Source organism: Peromyscus eremicus, chromosome 4 (assembly GCF_949786415.1).
Source record: "Peromyscus eremicus chromosome 4, PerEre_H2_v1, whole genome shotgun sequence".
NCBI classification, from domain to species: domain Eukaryota; kingdom Metazoa; phylum Chordata; class Mammalia; order Rodentia; family Cricetidae; genus Peromyscus; species Peromyscus eremicus.
In genome coordinates, this window is record NC_081419.1 from 146,877,254 (window position 1) to 146,904,306 (window position 27,053).

General features: G+C 48.5%; 1 protein-coding gene across 1 annotated transcript; it reads right to left on the bottom strand.

Moving 5' to 3' along the window:
• Positions 1–840: 840 nt before the first annotated feature.
• Positions 841–27,053, bottom strand: Ctcfl (CCCTC-binding factor like). Its single transcript, XM_059259788.1, has 11 exons — positions 26,950–27,053; positions 25,863–26,422; positions 21,033–21,255; positions 18,213–18,383; positions 16,849–16,982; positions 13,975–14,095; positions 13,188–13,337; positions 11,454–11,614; positions 7,051–7,233; positions 3,026–3,146; positions 841–2,492 (listed from the first exon to the last, which is right to left on the bottom strand). The coding sequence occupies exons 2-11, from the start codon at positions 26,409–26,411 to the stop codon at positions 2,344–2,346; spliced, it is 1,962 nt and encodes a 653-aa protein (XP_059115771.1). The 5' UTR covers positions 26,412–26,422; positions 26,950–27,053; the 3' UTR covers positions 841–2,343.

Sequence of the window (27,053 nt, forward strand, 5' to 3'; positions counted from 1 at the left end):
TGAAGTTTTCTAAAAAGTTATGTGTGTGTGTGTGTCTGTCTGTCTGTCTGTGTGTGCCACACCGTCATGTGGAAGTTAAAAGTCAAAAGTTGGTACTCTTCTACAATGTGGGTCCTAGGAATTGAACTCACGTCGTCAGGCTTGGTGGCAAGTGCCTTTACCCTCTGAGCCATCTCTCTGGCCCAACAAGACATTAAAAACAAAACCAAGCCCAGCAGTGGTGGCTCACGCCTTTAATCCCAGTACTTGGGAGGCAGAGAACTGTGAGTTCAAGGCCAGCCTGGTCTACAGAGTAAGATCCAGGACCACTGGGTCTACACAGAGAAATCCTATCTCGAAAAACAAAAACAAACAAAAATTTAAACTATATGTATGTGTGTCTATGGGGGAGGGGTGGGGGTGGGGATGGGGGTGGGAGAGGGATTGTACATGCAGTACATGTACATGAAGAGACCAGAAGAGGGCGTCAGATTCCCTGGAGCTGGGGTTACAGGTGGTTGTGAGCTGCCCAGCATGTGTGCTGGGAACCTAATTCAGGTCCTCTGCAAGACTGCTGAGCCATCTCTCCAGCCCCCAAGGACATTTTAAAGACCATTATTAGCCAGGCTTTCTGGAGGTATAACCCCAGGTACTTGGGAGGCTAAGGACTGAGAATTCAAGGTCTGCCTAGGCTACACAGAGTGAGGTCAAGGCTATCCTGGACAACTTTCTCAAAATAGGAAGTATAAAGATGTCTGTGGTGTATCCGGTGGTAGAGCCTTGCCTAGCATGCCTGAGGCCCTGGATTTAATCTCTAGTAAACCAAAAATGAAAAAGACCACCATTTGCATATAACAAAGACAGTTTTTAAAAACCATTTCATTTTATTGAATTATGCAAAAATCTTTACAACAGTCAAAAATAAGAAACTATAAACCTCGAGTCACAATGATAGCATACAGCAGACTACAGAGTTTAAATCCTGTTGCGTGTCACGTATCAGCGGAATTCATTTGAGGCGGGCAGAGGACAAAGTGGCCCCACTGCTGGGGACTGCTCCTGTGACCACACGTGGGATGTTTTGAACAGATCAACATTTTAAGAATTTGGACTTGGGGCCTATGGGTGATTTGGAGATGTGGCAGTGTGGGGCTCCACAGCAGAAGAACACTAGGCAAAGATAAGGCCTGGCTTCTGCAGATCCTGAACAGAAAGACCCCAGACACCAAGTGCCTCAGACACCGAGTGCCACAGTGAGAGCTGGAAACAGATACTCTCCCTAACCGGTGAGAATTACAACAAGTTCAAATTCTTCACAAATACACATTTCATTATCAGATTTCTTCTCACAGCCAATCATTTAAAAATGTAAATAAAATACTTCTAGCAAAACAAAAGGATCTAGATCTGTTTTTTGAGAGAGAATCTCATGTAGCCCAGGCTGGCCTGGAGTTTGATATATAGCTGAGGATAACCTTAGTCATCCTCCTCCCGCTGTACCTTCTGAGTGCCGGGAAGACAGGTGCACACCGTCATACCTGGCTAAGAATAAAAATAATGGTATTAACAACCCCAGCGCAATTTCACAGCTGGCAAGGAACGGAATTAAAAGAAAACGCAAGCCGGGCCTGGCGGCAAAGGCCGGGCCTTCTGGCTACCAAAGACTGAGGAAGAGGATGGGCAGTTCAGGGTGGCTGGGGGTGTAGCTTGGTGGTGGAGTACTTGCCTAGCTTGTTCCAGGTCCTGGGTTCAATCCACAGGTCTATAAAAGCAGGGTGGGGGGCAAACATCTGAAGGTGAGACTTGCTCAATGTCAAAGTAAAATCTATTATATATATATATATATATTATTTTTTCTAATCAAGTGGGCTACTTACTGATTTCTACTACTCCATCTTTTTATAGTATTTAGATCTTTGGGTTGAATTTAAAATTCATTAAAAGCATCTTGGTAGTTTTAAACATTACGGAAAATTCATCGGTATAAAAAAGGTATACAATTCATCCTCAGTGTTTAGAAATCATAGTGCCAGAAATATCAAGGGTAGACAAACAACGCAAAAGATTCCCTCTTCAAAACGCCAACACGCTAGCTGGGCTGAGCTCCTGTGGAAATAAGTATTTCCTAAAAACTGTCCCTGGCTCATGGTGGGCCCCCCTGCCATCACTGGAGAGTGAGCCCATGGGACTGAGGTGTGGCCTTCACTCCAAGCTCTGACTCTTGTCTTCAGGAAAAAGTGGCAGGTTTTTTTTTTCTTCAAACATTTCTACATACTACATCAAACTCTGGGAACATGGCTATCACCATGGTGACCTTGTTTCTAACTTGTTTCTTCTCTAGAGGTCACAGCACGGAGCAGCCTGTCACTTATCCATCATGTCAAAGATCATCTCGCAGGTCAGGCCCTCATCCAGGCTCTCGCTCCTGGCTGCGTTTTCGCCACCGTGGTTCAGAGTCAGCTCCCCAGGCCACTGTGCCTCCTTCAAGGTATCGTTCTCCTGGGCAGCAGTATCTAGGAGAAAACATACAGAGTGAGAAAATGTGAGAGAAAGCCAAGACATCCAGACAGGGAACCAGAGAGTATACATTGAAACAGTTGCTGTAGTTTGAACCCAGCAGTAGGCATGCCGGAAAATGACCTGATTCCGGAACAGCGGCTCTCAGGTCTCCTGCTTTGAGGCAGGGCTACTCAACCTGGGCAATGGGGACAGGGACTCCTTTATGGGGCACTGTGGGCACTATAGGAGGCCAGCAGCTCACCCGTGAGATGCCTGTGGCACACTCCTTTTCAGCTGTGACAATCAAAAATGTCACTAGACACGAACAGCTGAGCAGGTAAGTGGCCGCTGCTAAGCCTGATGATCTGAGTTTGGGGTTGAGTGTGGGTAACCCTGCAGAATGTGGCTGTAACAAAGCCACTCTGATGCGGTTACCAAGCCCCTCAGCGACAGGGCCCCAATGCCCCCGCCCTCATGACTTTCTAGCTGCGGTTAACAATGGGAAAACCACTCCCAGATTAAAACAAAGTGATCAGAAAGCACGTACCACTGTCCCATGCTGGTCCTTCCTCTATGGCCTGCTTCCTCGGCTCTGGTTTTCCCTTTTTGGAGGTGGCCAACTTCTCATGCTCCGGGTCACACTTCTTCCTATGTCTCTGCAGGTTACTCTAAGGGAGATGACACAGGCCACCAGTGAACATCAGTGTCCTCATGTGCAGCTTGCAACCCATGGTTAAGAGGTGGGCTTCAAGGACTTGGAGATGACTCAACAGGTAGAGGAATTTGTCACGTTGGAGCCTGTGGACCCACGTGATGGGCAGAAAGAACTGACTCCTGTAAGTTGTGCTCTGAGCTCTGCATGTATGCTGTGGCACATGCTACACCCTCTGATATACCATATATCAATAATTACATACATTTCTTAAAAGGTGGGTTTCAGGAAGGCAGCAAGTAATATGCACCTTTTAGATTTTGGACCAAAACCAAAAAATAAACCCAAACCAAGATGACCTTAAAAATGTGTGTGTGTGTGTGTGTGTGTGTGTGTGTGTGTGTGTGTGTGTGTGTGTGAAGGTGTCTCCGGAGGCCAGAAGGGGGCGTCAGATGCCCCGTGGCTGGGGTTGTAGATGGCTGGAGTCATCTGATGTGGGTGCTGGGAACCAAAGTCAGGTCCTCTGCAGGACCCAAATCTCCCTGGCAAAGTACTCCTTGGTGCTTGGGTCATTCTGGAGGTTGAGCAAGAGAGTGAATGAGAGATGCCGCTGACCTGAAGTGAACATGAAGTCTGGATCCACATGTCACATGTGTCCTTGGTGACTTCTGATTGCTAAGAAGACCTAACACAGGACACTGCCCCATGGGGGAGTCGGCTGAAGAGGGATGAAGAGGTCAGAGCAGAATGCAGGAAGCCTCCATTACCAGAGGCTGAGACTCGGATTGAAACTCTGACAGAGAAACTCGCACGAATCCAGGATGGGAAACAATGAGGTTAACAAGGTCCAAGGGCGCAGATCCCCCTGACAGTGGGTGACCAGCTCCGCTGGGGGCCCAGGGGGCCTTCACCATTCACAGAGCCATCTGATCAGTCCACACCAAGGTCACTTTCCTTTCCCAGTTTCTCTATGTGCTCCCCAAATAACAGTGCCGCCTACGGACTCTGGGGCACACTTCCTGCCCTCTCCACTTCATTGTGAGTTCCTTTCCCAGCACCAGGCCGTGTCTAAGAGCTGACAAGGGATCAAAACAAAGCCCAGAGAACACTGCTGGGCATTCAGTCACAGTTGTGCTAAGACAAATGGACCCCATTTCTTGCAGTGAGAACATGGAATATTTTCCTTTGTTTAACTGTTTTGGTTTTGTGTTTGTCGGCTTTAAGGCCTATATGCCTGGGCCACACCTACTGCCTCCTTCTATACCTGTGCTGACCTAACTTGGTACCTGTCTTAGGGTTTCTATTGCTGTAAAAAATAACACGATCAAAAGCAGCTTGGGGAGGGCAGGGTTGACTCCAGCTTAAAGCTCTCAGGCCACAGTCCATCACTGAGGGAAGTCGAGGCAGGAACTCAAGCAGGGACCTGGAGGCAGGAGCTGATGCTGAGGCCATGGAGGAGTGCTGCTTACTGGATTACTCGGTCTGCTTTCTTTCTTTCTTTCTTTTTTTTTTTTTTTTTTTTTTTTTTGGTTTTTTGAGACAGGGTTTCTCAGTGTAGATTTACGCCTTTCCTGGAACTCACTTGGTAGCCCAGGCTGGCCTCAAACTCACAGAGATCCGCCAGCCTCTGCCTCTTCCAAGTGCTGGGATTAAAGGCGTGCGCCGCCGCCGCCGCCGCCGCCGCCGCCGCCGCCGCCGCCGCCGCCGCCACCACCACCACCACCCGGCTCGGTCTGCTTTCTTATACAACCAGGACTACCTGCTCAGCCCTCCCATATCTACCTTGGTTGAGCATGTTCACTAGCTCAATTTGGGTTCTGGCATATTCTTTTTATAAAGAGATTGCCTTGCCCAGTTACTTTAGCTTTGTTCCTGTGTTCTTCGGGGAGGAGACTGAATCCATTCTTCTCCCAACATCCGCTCATAAGTGGTCTGTCCACGTCTGCTGTCAAGCTGGAGCAGAAGCTGCCCGAGAAGCCGGGAGTGTTTATTCTATTTACAAAGAAAATGTGCTGGTCCTGGTTGTGTATGGTTATGTATAAAATGAAGCCTGTTTTCAGTCGTGGTGGTGGTGAGGTCAGGAGTCCTCTGAGCATCCCAGACCAGCCATGGGCTGTTGCCCCAGCAGGAAGCAGCAACTAATGTGTCTGCCGTGCACGGAGATCAGAGCTGAGAACTCCTGGTATAGCTGAGTTAACACACACGAATACAGACGTGTCAGCCTTTTAAAAGCAGGCCAAGGATGCTAAGTGTGGCATATTTACACTCTTCTGGACACAGAGACAGTGTCATGTGACAAAACCCTGAGCCCGGAGAGAAGGAACATCAGAGATGCCACCTAGGTCAGGGTCAGGGTCATCACAGAAAGGGGCGTCATGCTGCTGGCTGGTGACATTCTGATCCAGAGACAAACTGATGTGTATGCTAGTGAGCAGAAATTTGTGAATACCTGTAGATTTGAGCTTGGGACAAATCAGGGTACACTTGCCTGCAGTGTCCCAGCCCCTGACCAGCCTCCTCCTACAGAGAGCAGACCTGTGGGTCTGTAACAGGCTCCTAGTGTCAGGACTCCAGAAATGTAAGAATCCCAGGTCAGTCCTGCATCCCTGTAGCTGATCCTGGAACTCCCTGCTGCACAGAGGCAGACACCTTACAGAGAGCCTGATGCCAAAGGCCCCCAGTGGGCGGGACACCTCAGTTATATGTGCCCCTCCCCCACATTAGAGAAACCTGGCCCACAGGCTCCTGCTGGAACCTCCCCTTCCTGTGAGATTTGTAGGAAGGGATCCCACACTGTCTTATCAGAGCCCCACCATGTTGTCCAGCTGTCCATCCATGGTGTTACTAACTCTTCTAATAATCCAAGGATCAGTCTGCTCCTGCATCCCCCTGAGCCCCACACATGAGACCTTTCTCTTAACCTTCTAAAAAGGTAAGTTGGATTCCAAGTATCCAGCTGTGCTTTCATTTTTAATAACCGGAGCCACGTAGCCACACTGCTCTGATTCCAGACTCATGTACACGGTAGTGTGATACATATTTGTTGAGCGCTGACATTCTGAGGTAATTTGTTATTCAGAAATAGAAAATGAATGTGAATCCACTGCCTGATTTCACACCTTGGAAACGCCTGAGAATGGAAATCACTCTGGGAAGACGCCTGCATTTAGTTCACAGGATAACTGTCAACTCTTACACTATAAAAACTAGGTTTTTAAACCCAGCATGTGGCACACAAACCATTAATCCCTGCACTCAGGAGGCAGAGGCAGGTGGATCTCTATGAATTTGAGGCCAGCCTGGTCTACAGAGCGAGTTCCAAGGCTAGCCAGGGCTACATAGTGAGATCCTGTCTCAAAAATGAAAAAAAACAAAAACAAAAACAAAAAAAACCCAAACAACTAGGTTCGTTCCAGAGTCAGAGAATTCCCCAAACTGTTTTCAACATAGTTTGTGGACAATCTGCCCTGGTGTTGCCCAGTCCTGGGCCTGGTGGAACACAGTGGTTTTACCAAAATAAAAGGGGTTAAAAACCAAAATAACACTAATAAGTAACCATGGGTCAACTTCTTATCCACCAAAGAAGACGACTAACACACTGTATGACTCTGGACTGGTGATCTAGACTGTCCCATCTGTTCAGGAGACTAGGCCAGGAGGAGCACAGACCAAGGCCAGAATGGACAATTATCTAGAGCTGGTCTCAAAAAAAAAAAAAAAAAAATATAGGAGGCCCAGCGGCATGCTTGCCTGGCACACACCTGGCCCAGATTCCATCTCCCAGAGGCTGTGTGCCCGGGCTTCCCTTTTGCCTGTCGAGGGAGAGCATGTGTTTATAAACGCTTGACTTTTCTGAATCCAAAAACTGCTGGGAACCTTCCCTAAAGGAGGGGTCACTGTTTGGAGACGGGCGTGCTTACCCAGCGGGAAAAGCTTTTGCCACACTTGAGGCACAGATGAACAACGGGGACGAAGCTGGGATCGTGGTACTTCCTCAGGTGCACGGTGAGCAGCTGCTTCTGCCTGAAGTGTTTGTTGCAGTGGAGACAGGAGAAGGGCTTCTCTCCCGTGTGCATGCGCATGTGCGCCGTCAAGCACCGCTCCTGGGGGAAAGCAGGGACACAGCTGACTGGGGCCGGAAGGGTTCCTCAGAACTGTCCGTCATTACCGCGCTTCCGTCCTCAAGAGCGGTGTGGCCCTCATCAGAGCCAGGGCCTGCTGCGTGCTAGGGATCAGGGTGTGGAGTTCTAAGTCAGCCTGGGTTACAAGAGACCTGCCCCCCAAAACAAAAGAAAAACAAACAAAACTTCTCTATGACCCACACTTAGGAGGAGGAGGAGGAGGAGGAGGAGGAGGAGGAGGAGGAGGAGGAGGAGGAGGAGGAGGAAAATTTATTCAAGTGTGTATGTGTGTACATGTACACCTGGGTGGGGGCTACCAGAGGCTAGAGGGTATCAGATCCCTGTGCTAGGGTTATGGGAAGTTGTGTGGCTAGAGTTATATAGGCGTTGGGAATCAAATTCTGGTCTTCTACAGGAGCAGCATGCACTCTTAACTACCGATCATCTCTCCAGCCCCAATCTAGCCTACACTCTGAACGATGATGAGTGTGAAAGCCTGACTCTGGTGTCCACTAGTGAGACCAAGCACCAAGGCACACTCAGGATCACCACACGCTCCAAAGTGCTTTTGTGTTGTGGATGAGACACAGCCATATTCACTATGAGAAACACGAAGTGAGGAACTGGCAAACATTTTGAAAACTTAAAAGAAAATCAGTACATTAAAAAATAACACGACATGCTAATGTTACAATGTGGGCCAGAGTGTTCAGGGCTCACACACAGGCAAAATCATTAACAGATTATGTGAAATTCAGAATTATTTGCTCCGTACTCTTCCTGCCGAGGCTGAAAATCCTTTCAGGGATTCAGGAGACGTCTGCCTGTGTTTCTTCTGCAGCTGTGGGGTGTTTGTTGAGGAGAACCTGGAGTGCAGGCACAGTTTTTAAAAAGAACCAGAGGGAGCTGGGGAGACGGCTCAGCGGGTAAACTGTTTCCTGTGCCAGCATAAGGACCTTGAGTTTGGATCGCCAACACCCCCGTAAAAGCGAGGTGTGGTGGTGTTTCCCTGTAACCTCAGCTCTGAGAGGAGACTCCTGGGGCTCTCTGTCCAGCCAATCTGATCACCCAGCTCCAGGACTGGTAAGACTGTCTCAAAATGTAAGGCAGAAAGTGATGAGGAGGATACTCAGGGCTGTCTCTGGATTCCCCGTGTGCATGGGCAGGCACCCCCACACAGAAGGAACTGTGGACACCGTTTCTGCCATCACACTCCAACTCAATGCGCACCAGTCTCTTTAAAATGCGGTGCAACCGAGTGTGAAGCTGTGACGACCAACCTTCTGTGCCCTGTGCTGAACGGACCTTTGGGCTAGGCGTGCTTCTACCGGCCCACAGGGCAGTCATTTGGAGAGCACCTGCGTGCAGAGCTGTGGAGTCTGTGTAAAACTTGGATGTGGTTCATGCCACGGTCAAACGAAAGCCTGCTTCCCAGAGATTCCCAGTGCTATCAGGAGTCTTCAAGGGTCAGAAAATGCAATGTTCATGATGACAACGTCTCCAAAATCTGAATTCTAATTTTCTTTTGAAAGACAAAGCTTTATCAGTGGCAACACGACTCCCCTGAATTTCCCACCATGCCATCCGTTTGTCAAGAGAATGCCCGCCACGTGCTTGTCAGCATACGCACAGTCTGTCTGCTGAGCACGTGTTCAAATGAAAACCACCACCATGGGAAGGTGGCTAGTTAAACTGGTAACTCATACTACCCCACTCCCTGGGCTGCAGAAGGCAGGGGTTTGCTGCTTACAGCATCTTTCTCCTCCCACAGAGCATTAAAGACTGTGTCGGGTTAAGATTTACTAAGGAAATAACCTTGACAGCGTTTCTGAGGACATTTAAAATGACTGAATTTTGTGTGTATGTGGTGTGTGGGGGCAGTGAATGAGTGGCAATCAGGGGACATCTTCATGGAATTGGTTCTGTCCTTCCCCCTTTCGTTGGGTTTTGAGGGTGGAACTCAGCTCCTCAAGCTTGCTGGAACACTTTACTAGCCGAGGGAGCACTTACCTGCTGAGCCATCTCAAGGGCCCTTCAGCTATTCCTGAGTGGCATGCCCTTTGTTTTGGCTTCCGGGCAGGAAGATGCCAGTAGTCAGTCCAGTCTTGTATGTTACTGGTATGTTACTGCCGCAGTTAGGGTGAAGACACACCACGGCTCTGACATTGGATGTCCGTGCAGAGAGGAGGTGGGTCACGCCGACGTCGTCACTTTGACGATGGGCCCTGAGTGTGGCGAGGACCTGGGCAGGTTTGTAAGCTCTCTCGGCAGCAGCTGCAGTTGATGGCCTGTGGCTGCTCCGGCTACTCTGAGCTGGCTGCTCTGGTCAAGGCCAACTCTTCCAAGGTCAGCAGCGAGAGGTCTCTTTTCTCTCTTTGTTTTTTGAGACAGGCTCTCATTATGTGGCTGTGGCTGTCCTGGAACTTGCTATGTAAACCAGACTGACCTCAGACTCAGCGATCCACCGGCCTCTGAGCTGGGACTAATGCTGTGCATCACCACACCGGGCCCTTTTCTTTTTCTTTATGTATGTGTCTGTATGTGTGTAAGTACGCAGAGCTCTGAAGATACACTGGAGCCCCTGGAGTTGGAGTTATACGTAGCTATCTGCCATCCAGTGTGGGTGCTGGGATTCGAACTCTACTCCTCATGACAGAACAGCAAGTGCTCTTAACTGCTGAGTCAGCTCTCCAGTGTTGTGGAATATTATTTTAACTAGGCGAAGATGAGTTACATTTGTTTATGCTGCAGAGTATTATTTGAATGGTGTAAAGGTGTTGCTTTTGTTTATGCTGCATTTGTTTAACCATGTAACGATGTGTCACATCCGTTTCACCTTGCCGGCCTAAGGCACCTGATGGTCTAATGAAAAGCTGAATGGCCAATGGCCAGGCAGAGAAAGGATAGGCAGGGTTGCCAGGCATAGAGAATAAATAGGAGGAGAATTCTGGGCTGGGGAGAAAAAGAAGAGAAGAATGAGAGAGAAGAAGAGAGGAGAGCAAGAGGGAGACGCCTGGGGCCAGAAGCCAGGCAGCCCCGAGCCTGCCAGCAGACACAAGATGCAGTCAAAGTAAGATACACAGAAGAACGGCAATAAATCCCAAGGCAAAGGTAGATAAAGGTAAACAGGTTAAGTTAAAAAAGCTAGCTAGAAATGAGCTAAGCTAGGCCGAGCATTCAAAACTAAGAAGTCGCCGGGTGGTGGTGGCGCACGCCTTTAATCCCAGCACTCGGGAGGCAGAGGCAGGCAGATCTCTGTGAGTTCGAGGCCAGCCTGGTCTACAGAGTGAGATCCAGGAAAGGCGCAAAGCTACACAGAGAAACCCTGTCTCGAAAAAGCCAAAAAAGAAAAAACAAAACAAAACAAAACAAAAAACTAAGAAGTCTCTGTGCCACGATTTGGGAGTTGGTTAGTGACCCAGAAGAAAAAGGCTGGTTCACTCCAGCTCTTCCTTCCTTCCTTCCTTCCTTGCTTCCTTCCTTCCTTCCTTCCTTGCTTCCTTCCTTCCTTCCTTCCTTCCTTCCTTAAGCTTATGTTCATTTACTGTTTTATTTTGATATATAGGAGTATTTTTCTGGCTTGTATGTACATGTATCGTGTGTACCTGGTACCCAGGAAAGTCAGAAGAGGGTGTCAGATCCCCTGGAGTTACGGATAGTTGTGAACCAACCACCTTGTGGGTTCTGGGAATCAAACTCAGGTCCTCTGCAAGAGCAACTACTGCTCCTAAGAGCTGAGCCACCTCTCCAACCCAGCCTCTTTCCTAAGAAAGAATGACTGCTTCTCAGTCTCTTCATCCACTCACACACAGTACCTGCTGGCACAGTGTTCACACTGACTTACACAGTTCCTGCTTGCACACAGTCAGTGTTCACACTGACTCACACACAGTACCTGCTGGCACAGTGTAGGAACTGACTTACACAGTTCCTGCTTGCACAGTGTTCACACTGACTCACACACAGTACCTGCTTGCACACAGTCAGTGTTCACACTGACCATATACAGTACCTGCTTGCACAGTGTTCACACTGACTCACACATAGTACCTGCTTGCACAGTGTTCACACTGACTCACACATAGTACCTGCTTGCACAGTGTTCACACTGACTCACACACAGTACCTGCTTGCACAGTGTTCACACTGACTCACACACAGTACCTGCTTGCACAGTGTTCACACTGACTCACACACAGTACCTGCTTGCATGCATAATCACATTGCTTGCACTTGAACTTCTTCTCATTCTTATGGGTCCTCTGGTGCTGAATGAGGGCATAGCGCTCATGGAAGCCGGCGGGGCAGTATCGGCACTTGACCTCCTCGGGGCTATGGGTGTGCAGATTGCGCAGATGGACACCTGTTAGGGCCAAGGAGACACACTGACCTGTGGCATGGTGAATGCCTAGGGACTTCTTGGGTGGGGTGGGCAGTTCTGGGCACTACAGACTCTCTCTGGCACCTCAGGGCTCCCTCACCACACATTAGCTTGCCTCCCTCAGAGATGACAGGCTCCCAACTCCACATCCAGGTGCGTGTCCCCAGGGCACAAATGTCCCACCTCAGCACCATCGCCAGGAAGGAACTAATCAGAGGCCTCAGTCTAAGACCTTCAACAGGGAGATCATGGCTACAGGTCGACCATGAACGTTGAGAACCTTAGCACAGTGCAGGAGCTTCAGAGCAAGGCTAAGGGGTCTTCTGTAACAAAACCATGACTGTTGTCTTGCTGGAAGTCTAGGCCCCTTTGTCCCCATGACCTGAGAGAGGTGCACACTGGGCACACCGTTGAGGAAACTCTTTACTCAGCTAAGCTTCAGGTCTGGTGACCGTGTGGCACTATGAGAGGCTGAACAAAAGATACCACAATGATGGAGGAGCTCTCGACTCAGGTGGACAGACTGCCTCATTCTTACAGGGAGAGGAAGAGCCAGTGTCTCCAGCATCCCTACAGAGGCGCAGAGCAGTTCCCTCTGCCATATCACAACTGGCTAGGGGTCCCTTTGTCCCAACAGGTCCCACTGGGCAGTGCTCGGTGGTGCCTTGGGAACCACAGTAGCACTGACAGAATGTTCCAGATGAAAGACGAAAGTTAAAGATTGGCCAAATGCCTTTACCCGCACAGGGGCAGTTCCAAAATCTCTGAATTTTCCGAGGCACTGAGAGGGGATTTATTCTCAATGACACTTTTACTGTCCCTGTGACATCATACTTTTGGGAAAGAGAGGGGGAAAAAGAGGATGAGTAGGGGTGTCATGGAGATCTAAGGGCTCTCTCCCCAGCTCCCTGTCCTCCACACTCCTATGCCAAAGGCTGTCTGCTCCTCCCTGCGGGACTGGCGCACGACAGGCCCCCAAGCACAAGCACAGTCACCCCTGCAAGCCTGGTCCTGTCCTAGGCTGTCCTGTGTCCCAAGGCTCACCCCAGGAGAAGGTAGACTCTGTGTCACAGACCGTCTCTTACGAAGCAAGTTCCTTAGGGAGAACCCTGCCTCAGTTTCTCCTCTAAACCCTCATCAAGCTCCAAGTGTGGAAAGGGTGGGCTGAGGAGGGAGCATGGACGGGGCTGAACTTCTAACACCATTGCCTTTTGATACCCAGGTCATCAGGACCACTGTCTCTGCAGAAAAATTATCCACGTCCTTCAGCCTCAGTGTCCTTATCTGTAAAAGCAGTTCCAAAGCAGATAAAAACAATACTCATGGATTTGATCATGCGGGTATGTAGAGTGGGCTGGCGGCTCCTGAACTGCACTTACTCAGATCAGCCACCAGAGGGCGGGACAGGACCTCTGTAAAAACATTTCTAGAAAAGTTTCCCAAGCTCAGCAAAGCCTCGCAGAGTGGGGCAGGCTCTGCAGGCTTGCAGACCTCGGGAGTCCAGGAGGAAGGCCTGTACTGTGGCCAAGGGGACACCATCAACCCAGACACTCACGCAGGTCGCTCTTCCTTGCAATGATGGTAGCACAGTGGGGACACTCGTGTTTGGGCACGTTCTCTCCGTGCTTCTGTGCCACGTGGATTTTCATGGTCCCACTCTGTGTGAACCGGGCATGGCAGGTGGGGCATTCATAAGGCTTCTCACCTGTGACGTGAACAACAAGTGACTCAGGGCATGACTTCCCGGGGAACCCGGTCCTTCCCAAAGGATGCCTGTGTTGGGGCTTCACCTAAACCTGTAGGTTTAGCCTCAATGGCTTAGGATAGGGAAGGCAAGCCAGACAGGGTCACAGGACCCAGATGTGAAATTCCCCAACACTGGTGGCCCCTCACCGGGGCACATGAGATTGTGGATAGAGAGGAGACCTGGGCATGCATAGTCTTTACAGGACAAACCAACTGAGCAGTGCGTGGCTCTCACCTGAGTGGGCACACGTGGCTCTCACCTGAGTGGGTGCACGTGGATTACTTGAGTGGGTGCACGTGGTTCTCACCTGAGTGGGTGCACGTGGTTCCCACCTAAGTGGGTGCACGTGGTTCTCACCTGAGTGGGTGCACGTGGATCACCTGAGTGGGTGCACGACTCTCACCTGAGTGGGTGCACGTGGATCACCTGAGTGGGTGCACGTGGCTCTCACCTGAGTGGGTGCACGTGGTTCTCACCTGAGTGGGTGCATGGTTCTCACCTGAGTGGGTGCACGTGGTTCTCACCTGAGTGGGTGCACAGCTCTCACCTGAGTGGGTGCATGTGGTTCTCACCTGAGTGGGTGCACGGCTCTCACCTGAGTGGGTCCGCATGTGGCGCTTCAGCTTGTAGGCATCCTTGCTGGCATAAGCACACTGGCAGCACTGGAAGGGACGCTCGCCCGTGTGTGAGCGGATGTGGCGCTTCAGCTTGCTTGCCTAGGACATGTGGGAGAGGGTCATTGCGATGGGAACCTGAGGGTGGTCAGGGGCTTCAGTTAACCAACTTCCTATGAGAGATATGAGCAACTCAGGAAACCAGGAAACTGAGGCAGGAGGATTGTAGTTCAAGGCCCACTAAGGCTGTATCAGGAGACCTTTTCTCAAACCTGCCCCCGCCCCCCAAAAAACCCAGGAAAGGTGGGGAAGGAAACCTAGTGTGGTAGTACCTGTCTGTAATTTCCAACTTTGGGGAAGCTGAGGCAGGAGGATTGCTGCAAGTTTGAGAACAGCCTGGGTAATACAGTGAACCCTAAGCTAACCTGGGCTACAGAGACCCTGTCTCCAAAAAGCGAAAAGGAAAATTTTAAGTTAACCAGACCTCAGTATTGGGGTGTCCCATGAAACAGAACTGTCCAATCTGCTGATGATTTTGCCACTGGCTGTATGCACAAGGTCCTTTGGGGTTAATGAGCAGCGGTTTGAAGACTTCCACACTAAAGTTCACTTTACAAACAGAAACAGAGCTTGCTGCTCAGTGCTCTGTATGTTTCTTTCTTTCTTTTCAAATCCCTGTCCACTCACAGCAGTAAAGTTTAAATCTCTGAAAAGACGCAAGCTGGAAAAGCTGAACCATTAGATAAACGGAGAGCCACATGTAAGGTGCCTGGGGTTCAGAGTCCTCACGGGCCCTCTGCTAACCAGGGTGAAGACAGAGACAGTGCTGTTGCCCCAAAGTGTGGTTCTGGGTGCTACTGGCTTCTCTTTTGTTTTTGTTTGTTTGTTTGTTTTTCAAGACAGGGTTTCTCTGCGTAAAAGCTCTGGCTGTCCTGGAACTTGCTCTGTAGATCAGGCTGGCCTTGAACTCACAGAGATTTACCTGCCTATGCCTCCCAAGCGCTGGGATTAAAGGCATGTGCCACCACCACCTAGCTCAAGAAAACAAATTTTTAACACTGTGGGCCATCCCTGGGCTGCATGGACGCTCTGCTGCTAGGCAGGGTCCCAGAGCCTGCAAGTTCCTGGAGAGCATGGTGGGGCACCCACAGGAAGTCCTTCCTGTGAGGAGCCTCAGGCTCCTTGTTGGACACCTTCTGAACCCTCATGTTGCTGCTACAACCTTTGCCTCCGATAGGAAAGCTCTTTTTAAAAATAGCCACAGTTGGAACTGAATTCCGACCCGTCTGTGAAATCCCCCAATTTATGAAACACACTTGCGTCATGGCCGTGTTGAAGCTTTTGCTGTCCCCTTTAGCTTAGTTCCTGTGAGCAGTCCCTGCCTAACCCTCCTCTGCCAGGCTCTCCACCAGGATAGGCCAGCTTCCTCACATGAAATGGAACCTTGGACACGGACCGCTAGAAAATGGACCTGAAAAGGAGACTCCACACACGGCCTTTGTTTCACTGAGGGTCCTGATGGCAGGCAGCAAAGGCCGGTCATCCCAGCAATGCAGAAAGCTGAGGCAGGAGGATTTCAAGTTCAAGGACTGCCTAAGCTGAAGAGTGAGTTCAAGGCAACTTCGTGTGACCCTGTCTCAAAAATGAAGACATAGCTGTGGTAGAGTGGTTGCCTAGCATGTTGGGTCCAAACCTTAGTTTGTATGTCCAAACCACATACAACACACACACACACACACACACACACACACACACACACACACACACACACCACCTAGTTGCCATGAGCAGAGCATGCAGCTAAATTCCATCAGAGTCTCTGGTGGTTCAGTGTGTGGGGACAGGGTTACATCTTCAAGACAGCAGCTCTGTGTCTGTCCTGTGGTGTGGGGCACAGCTCAAAACTTCAGCCCAAATTCCCAAGTTGTATGCTAGAGGAGACATTCTAGTTTGTGACCCCGATGGTGACATAAAATACTGAAAAGGCCTTTTCAATAAGTCCGAGGTCTCTCTCTCTTTAGATCTCAAATTTTCATTTTGTGCACACGAGTGTTTTGCCCACATGCATGTGTGTGTGCCACAGGCATGGCTGGTGCCCAGAGACCAGAGAGGGCATCAGATCTCTTGGAACTGGAGTTACAGACATCTCGTTGTGAGCCACCAGGTGGGTGCTGGGAATCAAACCAGGTCCTCTACAAGAGCAGCTGGTGCTTGTAACTGCTGATCGCCTCTCCAGCCCCAGGGTTATTTCTCAACCATAGCCAATAGCTATGATCCATATACTTTTAAATATTGTTGGGGGACGGGTGAAGAGCTGGCTCAGCAGCCCTGCAGAGGACCCAGGTCCTGTTCCCAGCACAGATGCCAAAGGGCTCCCAAGCACTATGACTCCAGCTCCAGGAAATGGGTTAGTGCAGGTTCCCGAGGAGCCCAAAAGGGCTCACACACACAGACCACCCTCCCCGTTAAAAATCATAGAAATAAATATAGATAAATACTGTTTGGGGGGTGGTGAGATGCCTGGCTGGTAAAGGTGCTTTCTACCAAGTCTGACTGTACAAGTTCAGTCCTCCAGGAGGAGAGAACTGACCCCATCAAATTGTCCTCCGATGGTCAGTATGTAGACCAGGTTGGCCTTGAACTCATAGCAATCCTCCGGCCACAGTGCCGGGATTACAGGTATGAGCCACCATACCCAGCTCCAGTTTTTCATATTCAATTTGGACAATAATGCCTGTGGCTTCTGGCACAGATTTTAAAATGTGTCTTTGGTGAGTAGTAGAGTAACAGGTTAGTGTCCCTCTCGGGGCGGTGATTTCTCACTCTTGTACAAGGCTGAGTGCAAGGGACCTCACCTCGACGCTGGCATACTTGCACATGGAGCACCTGAAGGGCTTCTCGTGAGTGTGTTTGTAACGCCTGTGCCGGACCAGTTCTCCGCTGGTGACAAATGCCATGTCACAGTCCCCGCACTTGTAGGGCCTGGTTCCTGGAAAATCACGTGGTTTACACTTTTCAAACAAAACTTAACTGCAAAACTTCCAGTGACTTTTTAGTTTTGAAATGGCAGTCAGAAAAGGCTTCAGCAATTAAGAAGTTCTTTGAACTATAAATATCACAGATGTACGAGACAGTGTTCTGGGTAACAGTTAGTGCTTTTAACTGAAATTCGAGAAGGCGTGGGACTGCGGCGGTGGTGGTGGTGGGGAGAAGCGGCGGGCAAAACTAAGCTGGAATGGTGTGGCAGGCTTGTAACCCCAACACTCAGAAGGCTGGGGTAGGGGGTTCGGTGTTATACAGATCAGCTTGAACTGCAAGTGAGACCCTATTTTCAAAACAAAACAGAAAAAAAAGAAAAGGCAAAACTAAGCATAAATATTTGCACAGTGGGAACCCACCTTCTTGCTGGGGAGCAAGGTACCAACGATCCCTGGATGCTTATGGTAAGGTTTAATTAATAAATTAGCTACTAAAAACCAGAACAGCAGTAAGAAAATTGACAGACCAATGAGCTGGGCTGGTGGCCCAGGTTCATCATCCTAGCTGCTCAGGGGCTGAGACAGGAGGATCACAAATTCCAGGCTAGTTCAGCAACTTAGACCTGTCTCAAAATAAAAAGAGAAGGGCCGGGGATGTAGCCTAGTAGAGAAGTTGCCTGGCCTGCTTGAGTCCTCATCTTACAAAGAACACACGATGAAACTGAGTTCAGCAGATACCCGGAGAATACTGACGAAACCCTTTAAACTACAGACTGAAAATTATTAAATGATTTAAATTAAAAATTTTAAAAATTAGCCGGGCGGTGGTGGCGCACGCCTTTAATCCCAGCACTCGGGAGGCAGAGGCAGGCGGATCTCTGTGAGTTCGAGGCCAGCCTGGTCTCCAAAGCGAGTTCCAGGAAAGGCGCAAAGCTACACAGAGAAACCCTGTCTCGAAAAACAAAAACAAACAACAAAAAAATTAAAATTATTTAAAATTATTTTTCTGTGATTTTCCTTTATTTTTGTTGGGGACAGAACCCAGGGCCCTGCATGTGCTAGGCAAGTGCTCTACACTGAGCTCTATCCCCAGCTTCTGGAATTTTCTATTTAGACCGAGGTTGAGGACAGTAACAGAGACCGCAGTGACGGCCCAGGAGAAGGGAGAACTCACCGGGTTTCCTCTGCATGCTCACCGAGACTTAGGGCCTCTGAGAAGGAAGGCCGCCGGGGCGCCTCACCTGTGTGGGTATTGACATGGTTCCGGAGGAGGGTGACGGTTCGGAAAGCCTTCAGGCACAGGTGGCACCGGTGAGGTCTCTCGTTGCTGTGAATTTTCATGTGACGAGTGAAAGTTGAGAATTTGGACGACGTGAATTGGCAGGCTTCACAGTGGAAGGTTCGGGGTTTTCCTGTGGGGAGAAGACACCGTGACACATCAGGAGAGGTCTCAGGACACCCCATTCCCCATGAGGAGCATCTTGTCAGGAGAGAGGTGTCTAGGTCCCTAACCCATCTTCCCTGTGGTGCAGAATGGATGGGTACCAGTGGGGCTCACAAACATCTGTAACTCCTGCTCCAGAGGATCTGGTGCCCTCTTCTGGCCTCCACGGGCACTGCACACAGAAGGTGCTCAGATGTACGCATACACACACACAAACTAAAAATAAATCAATCTTAGCTGGGCAGTGGTGGTGCACACCTTTAATCCCAGCACTTAAGAGGCAGAGACAGGTGGATCTCTGTGAGTTTGAGGCCAGCCTGGTCTACAAAGTGAGTTTCTGAACAGCCAGGGCTACAAGGAGAAACCCTGTCTCAAATAACAATAAAACAAAAATAAAAACTCAGTCTTACAGAAATATCACAACATTTAGAGAGTGGTGGAGAACAGAGAGGGCAGAAGACAAAGTGTCTGCTCAAAGCAGGGGGTCCCAGAAGCAAATCTCCCAAAAACATGGACCCAAGTGCATATGTTCTCTGTTGAGTGAAATGAAGACACCTGCACGGCTTCCCAGCATCCTCCACCCGAGCCAGGGAGCTCTGGCAAACTGGCATGAAGCTGAACGGAACCACAGCCAACAGCCACACGTGACTGTTTAAGTTTGTATCTAAAATAACTGAAATGAAAACAAAATGTGGCTCCTCTGTGGTGAGCCTCATTTTAGCGCCACCAGCCACATGGGTGGTGGCTACGGTACTGGATACCTCAGCTGTTCCCCTGGGCAAAGCCAGGACAGACATACACGTGAGGCCACCCTCCGCCAGGAGACAGCTGTGAGGGAGGGGTGCAGCCTCCGTTAACATTTCCTGACAAAGCTCTCGGAGATCTGGCTGAAGGCGGTTTCTAGCTTCCAGCACTGTGGACGATCACATCTGCTGTTTTAAGACACCGAGCAACTGGTGCTTGGTGACAGCCACGGGAAACACACACGCAGTTGAGGCTGTGAAGGCGTTCCTCTACAGACAACACACAGAAGGCCAAGATGTGCTTGGAGAAACAGCCACTAGAACGATGTGAATGAAAGCAAGGTTCCTTTTCACACCCAGTACCATCAGAACCACCACCAGAACCAAAAGACAACGCACGGAAATCTGCTGGGTGAGGGTGTGGGGGAATGAGCCTCCGATACAGCGGGCGACTATGGAGAGAGTTTGGCAGTTTCTCAGAACGTTAAATGTGGGGCAGGAGAGATGGCTTAGTGTGGAAGAGTGCTTTCTATGCAAGCACAAGGTCCCGAGTTCAAATCCCCAGTGCCCATGTAAAAAGCCAGGTGTGGTCTCAAACGCCTTTAACTCTAGTGCTGTGGGGGTTGGACACAGGAGGACTGCTGGAGCTTGCTGGTCTCCAGCCTAGCTTCAGATTCAGTGAGAGAGACAGTCTCAAGAGAGTAATGCAGACGGTGGTACGACATGCATTCATGGGGGTGATAAAACATGTTCTGGAGTTAGAGTGGAGGATGGTTGTGTGGGGTTACAAACACATTAAAAACTGGAAAACAAGCTGGAGAGGAATTCGGGGCTACAGCCTCATGACTGGCTGTATGAGAAGCTGCCCTAAGGCAAAGAGCTGAAACTCCACCCAGAGAGGCAGAAACCTACAGGAGTGACCTGGCCACATATAAGGGAATCGAAGTGTTGGCAGGGTGGCTGGTCCCTCTGTAAACTGAGTCAATTTCTTCCCAACCTGGCCGTGGTCACAGAAGAGAAAGACACTGTGTGCTGTCACAGGATGACTTTTTAGTGACAGTTGGTTTGTCTGCTTGCTTGTTTTTCTTACTGGACCGGGAATGGAGCCCAAGGTCTCATGCATGCTAAGAAAGTACTGGAGCCCTTGAGCTACAATTCCAGTCGGAGAGAACTTTTAAAAAGTCATCTAGAAATTGAGATAATGGGATAAAACGTCTTGATTTAAATAAGCGAGAAATTACTTTAAAACAGCAGCCCATTAAACCACTGTGAGAGTCAAATTCTTCCTGTGGGCTGCTAGCATGCCACCTATTACGCTATCATTATGAGACCTCCACAGGAAGGCCACTCTTTCTGCTGGGTTGACCCTCAGTCCCAGCTCCTAGGCTGGCTTCATTCTCCACAACAGCCCCCAGCCTGGCTCAGTCCTTCTTCCTGGCCCCCAACTTTGCTTGTCCCCTTCCCTAGCCTCTAGCCTTCTGCAGGATGGGCTCCCCAGTCCCATTCCCTTTGGTCATTGTTCTTCTATGGGGCAGGGCTTGCTGCTGTCCTGTGCTGTGATTACCTGCCTCCACCTGACACTCCCAAGGAAATTCAAGACAGAAAGCAGAGCCCAGTTCCTGGCCTGAGGTTTATGTGCACAATGCTTTTTGGAACATTTAAAAACCACTTTTAAAATGTCTGTGTGCAAAATGAAAAAAAAAAAAACCTTTTGGATCTGATTTACAATATAGAACATCAGTTTAAAATTTCTTCCTTTTCCTGATATGCTGGAAGGAGCTTTTAAAAGTCAACACCTCAAACTTTGATAACCCCCACCTTCCCACAAGAGAAACAAGGGGTCTTCAGCGTCTCATGTGAGCCGGCCGGCCTACCCTTAGCCTTCTGCGGAGGTTCTGTGGTCTCAGCTTTTGGCACACTTGTCTGCTTCGGTGCTGGTTGATCTCGCCGTTCTTCTAGGCTGAGGTGGGAAATGGTCACAACGAGTTCATCCTTTTCTTCATCTTCTGGTGTCATTTCCACAAACAGGAATCTTTCTTCTCCTTTCTCATCTGGGCCTCCCTCTGGCAACAGTTGGTCCTTCTCATTGTCTTCAAACTGATAAGTAAAAACAGGCGATTAGAGGCAACACTGTTAGTTACCGTCCGATAGAATTCTTCATTCTGGCAAACCACAGAACACAGAAGGAAAACCAAACACGTAAGGCCGCTCGCTCATGGCCACCAAAAGCTTGCAATTAAGCCATCGTTAATTTAGCATCAGGGTTTCTGTGGTGACTCCATCTTTTTTGTTGGTGGTGTTTTTCTTTTGGGCTCTTACTGGGTCTGTAGTCGATCCAGCCTCAAACTCACTAACCACCTGAGCGTTACCCTGACCCTCTACTCCTCCGGCCTCCACCCCGTGAATGCTCCACTGTCTACCATCAAGGCAGGTTTATAGGGTTCTAGGGATGAAACCCAGGCTTCATGCATGCAGGCAAGTATTGTACCAACTGAGCTACATCTCTAGGCCATAAGATTTGTTTTTTTTTTTCAAATACAATGCACCTTACATTAACAGTATTGTTTCCTGTAACATTAAAATACTATATATAGTATTTTATATTCATATATATAATTTATATTTATATTTCTATATATAATTTATATTATATATGACATGTATGTGCTGTGGGCTATCTTTCTGTCTGTGAATATATGCTGCTTCCATTGGTTAATAAATAAGCTGCTTTGGCCTATGGCAAGGCAGCTTAGAGGTAGGCAGGAAATCCAAGGAGAGAGACAGAAAAGAGAAAGGTGAAGTCTGGAGAGATGCCAGCTACTGCCGAAGGAGCAGCAAGATGCCAGCAGTCCGGTAATGCCAAGGCCACGAGGTAACTTACAGATTAATAGAAATGGGTTAATTTAAGATATAAGAGGTAGTTAGCAAGATGCCTGCCATAGGCCATACAGTTTGTAAACACTATTAAGCCTCTGAGTTTTTTGTTTTTTGTTTTCTTCAAGACAGGGTTTCTCTGTGTAGTTTTGGAGCCTGTCCTGGATCTTGCTCTGTCAAACAGGCTGGCCTCAAACTCACAGAGATCCACCTGGCTCTGCGCCCTCAAGTGCTGGGATTAAAGGCGTGCGCCACCACTGCCTGGCCTGAGTGATTATTTTATAGGTGGCTTCAGGACCACGGGGCCAGGCAGGACCAGAGAAACCTTCTGGCTACATTTGGCGCTTGGACATGGTAGCAAGAATTTTCACCCAAAACCTGAGAAAGCTTTAAAAAAAAGATTCTAAAATGGAGCTAAAAACAGCTTCCTAGTTGTGTCTCTCGGGCAAGCCATGGCCTGCAGGCTTGACCTACAGTATGGCAGATTCCCACGCAGTACACTGTAGTGGGTAGCTGTTCCAGCTTTGACCTGGAAGCACTACCCCCAGTGAGGCTTCCAGTAACTGTCACGCCTACCTATGACCTGCCTGAGGCAGGGCCGAGACAGGAGCCCTTAAGACTCGAGATCCAGATGTACAGGCGCTCTTGGTTCTTGATGATCCTGGATGGTAGACTGAGCAGAGTTCTCCAGAGAACACCGCTGGACTGCACTTCACCTCTCCCGGATCCTGTAACCTATACCTTTACTTGCTGTAAGTTACCCCCAAAATAAACCTCCCTTTTAACTATGTGGAGTTGCTTTAATAAATCCAATAGTACACAGAGATATCTCCAAGCCATACAACACACTGAGTGGTGAATTTAGCTTCTGCTAGTACAGAAAAAAAAAAAAGAAAGAAAGAAAGAAAAAAGAAAGAAAGAAAGAAAAAAGGTTTCTGGGCTATATGCTGCTTGTTGGAGACACAGACTCACTGCTTTCCAGAGCTGACAGTGAGCACGGCTCTCAGAGTTGGCAGAAGGTACCTCCACCATGTTGGGAAGCTGAGATGGGTGGAGTCAGCAGCCAAGGCTGCCGCTTCAGTCCTAACCATGCTGCAGTTTAAAGCAATGATCAGAAAAGGATTATAGATACACAAAAGACAGATTCAGATGGAATAAACCTCTAAATGGCTTACATTATGTATAAAAATGTACGTAGGCTTGGAAGAGAGAGGAAAAGAAGGATAGACAGTTATATAAAGAAGTAGATAGTTTTAAAAAATAAAGTATTTACAGAGACAATAAGAATAATATAAAAGTTAGGCCATGAAAAGATGAAAAATTACACAAAGAATCTGGATACTGCAGATTATTATATTGTCTTTGGGATTTTTAACTGCAGAAAGATATTTGATTGTAAAGGCTGCTGAGTTAAACCAATACATATGTACTTTAAAGGTATCTTGACTTCAAAATTTGTGTCTAAGGATATGTTGCTTTGGAAAAGAGGTTCTGCTTTTGTTTCCACAGAAGATGAGAACCTGTGGATTGTTTCCAGGCTCATATGGTTTGATCATCCAAGACCCCCTGAAAGGTCTCTGATGACACCATGGCCCAGATGATCCAACACCCAAAATCAGCTTCAAGGCGACTGGCTGAGATCCATCCTCACAGACTACTACAGCCAAGATTTAACTATAATTCTTAATTTTCTTAGGCTCCTCATAGGATTACCAGCACCCGAAATCAGCAGGAAATAGTAGGAGAAGTTATACCCAAATTCCCAAAATATTGTTTATAAGTGTTTATTTTTTACTTAAAGGGGTTGATTATAAATGCAATCTCTTTCTAAAGAAGAAAAGGAGATAATATAGATATGATAGGATGAAAGGGTAAGTTATTGGATCTACTTTTATTATTTATTTATTTATTTATTTTTGGGTTTTTCAAGACAGGGTTTCTCTATGTAGTTTTGGAGCCTGTCCTGGATCTCACTCTGTAGACCAGGCTGGCCTTGAACTCACAGAGATCCGCCTGCCTCTGCTTCCTGAGTGCTGGGCTTAAAGGCGTGCACCACCACTGCCTGGCTTTGAATCTACTTTTAAAGAACAACTTGTTTAAAATGTTTTACACTGCTGTAGATTTTAGTTTATTACAAATTTAAAGTTAATTTTGTTATACTGTATGTATATTTCTACTCTTGTTTAAGGTATTATGTTTATGCAGCTCATTTAAAATTGTAATGTAGAATTAAGAAATACAGATTAGCTGGGCTAGGATAATCAAACTTACAGTCGTGTTAGTTAGGTTTGTAGGCATATAAAGATATATTGCAATTAGGTAAGTAATCTTCAAACATTTCAAAGACTTACAGAATATGGCATTCAAAATGTTTTAAAAACTTAATCTCTTCTAGACAGTGAGACATGTCTGTTCCTGGCAGCATCAATTTACTTCAAAGAGGAAGATGGGCATTGAAGACATTCCATGGAATTTATCTTTTTCTTGGCACAAAATGGCTTGCTGGGCAAAGAACTGATCTTGCCTGGACTGCTTGACAGTATGTTTTATAGACTGGATATACAGGACCCATGGAAAAATGACCACTATATTTTGCTAAAACAAGGCAAGATGGTCCTTCAGGTTCCTGCTTTGCAGAGGAGACTGCCAGACGTTCTACAGGACACAGAGAAGTGACTAAAAAACTCTAGGCATATAGGCTGAAGATGGATGCCCCAACGTTGCAGAGGAACTTTGGATGACTGTCCAGGCAGCCAGATGTCTCTGTCATTCTAGATTTTTGGAAGTTGCTTATAATGCACTTCCTGTTTATTTAGATATTATTATATCTTCTGGGGTCTTTGATGGACTTGAAGACTAGATAGTTATAATTATAGTTTTCACTGGTTGATAAAAGGTAAATTACGTATGAAACTTTAGGTTAACAAATATAGGATAGATGATAAACTATTTTCTTTAATTTTGCCAAATACAAATAGAGTAGATATTATAGCTATAATTCTTGCTTGATAACTGTTTATTATATATAATTTTACTATATTAAAGCTAAAACCTTTCTTTTTTTCAAGACAGGGTTTCTCTGTGTAGTTTTGAATCTCTGTCCTGAATCTCGTTCTGTAGACCACCAGGCTGGCCTTGAACTCACAGAGATCTGCCTGCCTCTGCCTCCTGAGTGCTGGGATTAAAGGCATGTGCCACCACCACCCGGCGTAAAACCTTCCTTTTTTATTAGATAGAAAAGGGGAAGTGCTGGGGGATGCCTTTCTGTCTGTGAATATATGTTGTTCCCATTGGTTAATAAACAAGCTGCTTTGGCCTATGGCAAGGCAGCTTAGAGGTAGGCAGGAAATCCAAGGAGAGAGACAGAAAAGAGAAAGGTGAAGTCTGGAGAGATGCCAGCTACTGCCGAAGGAGCAGCAAGATGCCAGCAGTCCAGTAATGCCAAGGCCACGAGGTAACTTATAGATTAACAGAAATGGGTTAATTTAAGATATAAGAGGTAGTTAGCAAGATGCCTGCCATAGGTCATACAGTTTGTAAACAATATTAAGCCTCTGAGTGATTATTTTATAAGTGGCTATGGGACCTGCGGGGCCAGGCAAGACTAGAGAAAACTTCCAGCTACGTGTGTGTTTATACATGGTAAGGTTCGTGTGTGTGTGTGTGTGTGTATAATATATATGGTAAGGTCTCTCATTATTTTCACTGTGCTTTATTTTCCATCTTCAAAATATCTTGTCCATTCATACCACACAAAGCCTCGATCTAAGAAAAAACAGTTTTACTTTGTTCTCTCCCATGAGGCATCGGTTTGTAAGAATGAACCATACCTTGGTCAGGGCTGTGCTTTCACCCAAGTTTGGCGTCAATTCTCGGTCCTCCTCAGCCACCGGCGCGCTGTCCCGCATCAGGTGAAAATGCATCAGCTCCACCTCCTCAGGTGGGAACAGCGCTTCCGGGATGCTGATGGCCACACAGTGCTGAAGGCTGGGCTGGGGCTCTTGTTCCAGCCACAGCACAGAAGGCACTGTCAGTAAGCTTTCCGCCTGTGGCGTCATCACTGGAAACTCCTCCGTGTGTGGCACACTCAGCCATCCCAGCCCCTGGAGGTGCACTTCCTGGGAGGTCAGGTGCACAGCCTGCAGCGTCAGGATCCGCCTGTCGCTCTCCACCGGGACCCACAAAGGCAGCTCAGGCTGATCTTTCTGGGGCCCGGCACCCTGAAGCTGGCAGGGCTCGGCCTCCGCCTCGACAGTACCCTCCTGGGCTTCCATTCTTTGTACCCCACCCTCCTCCTTTTCCGGGTCTCCAGGTTTCAACTTCTGCTCTTTGATTTGGGTGAAGTGTTCAGAAGGGACAGGGACCTCAGCGGCAGCCATGGTGATGTCCCCTGACGGAAAGAGAGCATGCAATCTTTATGGGGTGCAGAGGGGCTGAGGCCTAGCAGACATGGGCTTTCATCAAGGTACAAAAGACAGGGCCAACATTCTAGGCCAGTCTGGGCTCTGTAGTGAGACCATGTCTCAACATCCCTCCACCCCCGCAAAAGTCTCTAGCGGGGCTTAAGCTACAACAGGCAACAGTCCAACATTCTAAGTCCCAGGCTGGGTGCGCGAAGGTGAAGGGTGGTAGTCTGAGCTGGCATGGCCAAGGGCTGAGCAAAACCTGGGTCAGCGCACAGGTCTCAAAAGGCTCACCCACTCCCAACCTGGTGCAACACTCGAGGTCTGCAGGGCAGAGCAACCTCTCTTTGGACCTCGAGGCTCTCGGCAGCCATGTGCACACGGCCCATCTGGCTCCATGCCCACCACCCACGCTCGCGCCTGCCGTCCTGCTCCGTGCCTCACCCCACCCCATCCCACCCATACCCATGCCCCCTGGTGCTCCTCAGGAGGCCTAGGCACTCCGGAGCCTTACCACGGAGGCGGAGCCTGGGCAGGCTACCGCGTGGCTGCCGTCTTGTCACCTCGTGCTATGCGGCTCTTCGTGTGCAGCCGCTGCCACCACCTCCCCGAAGCGGG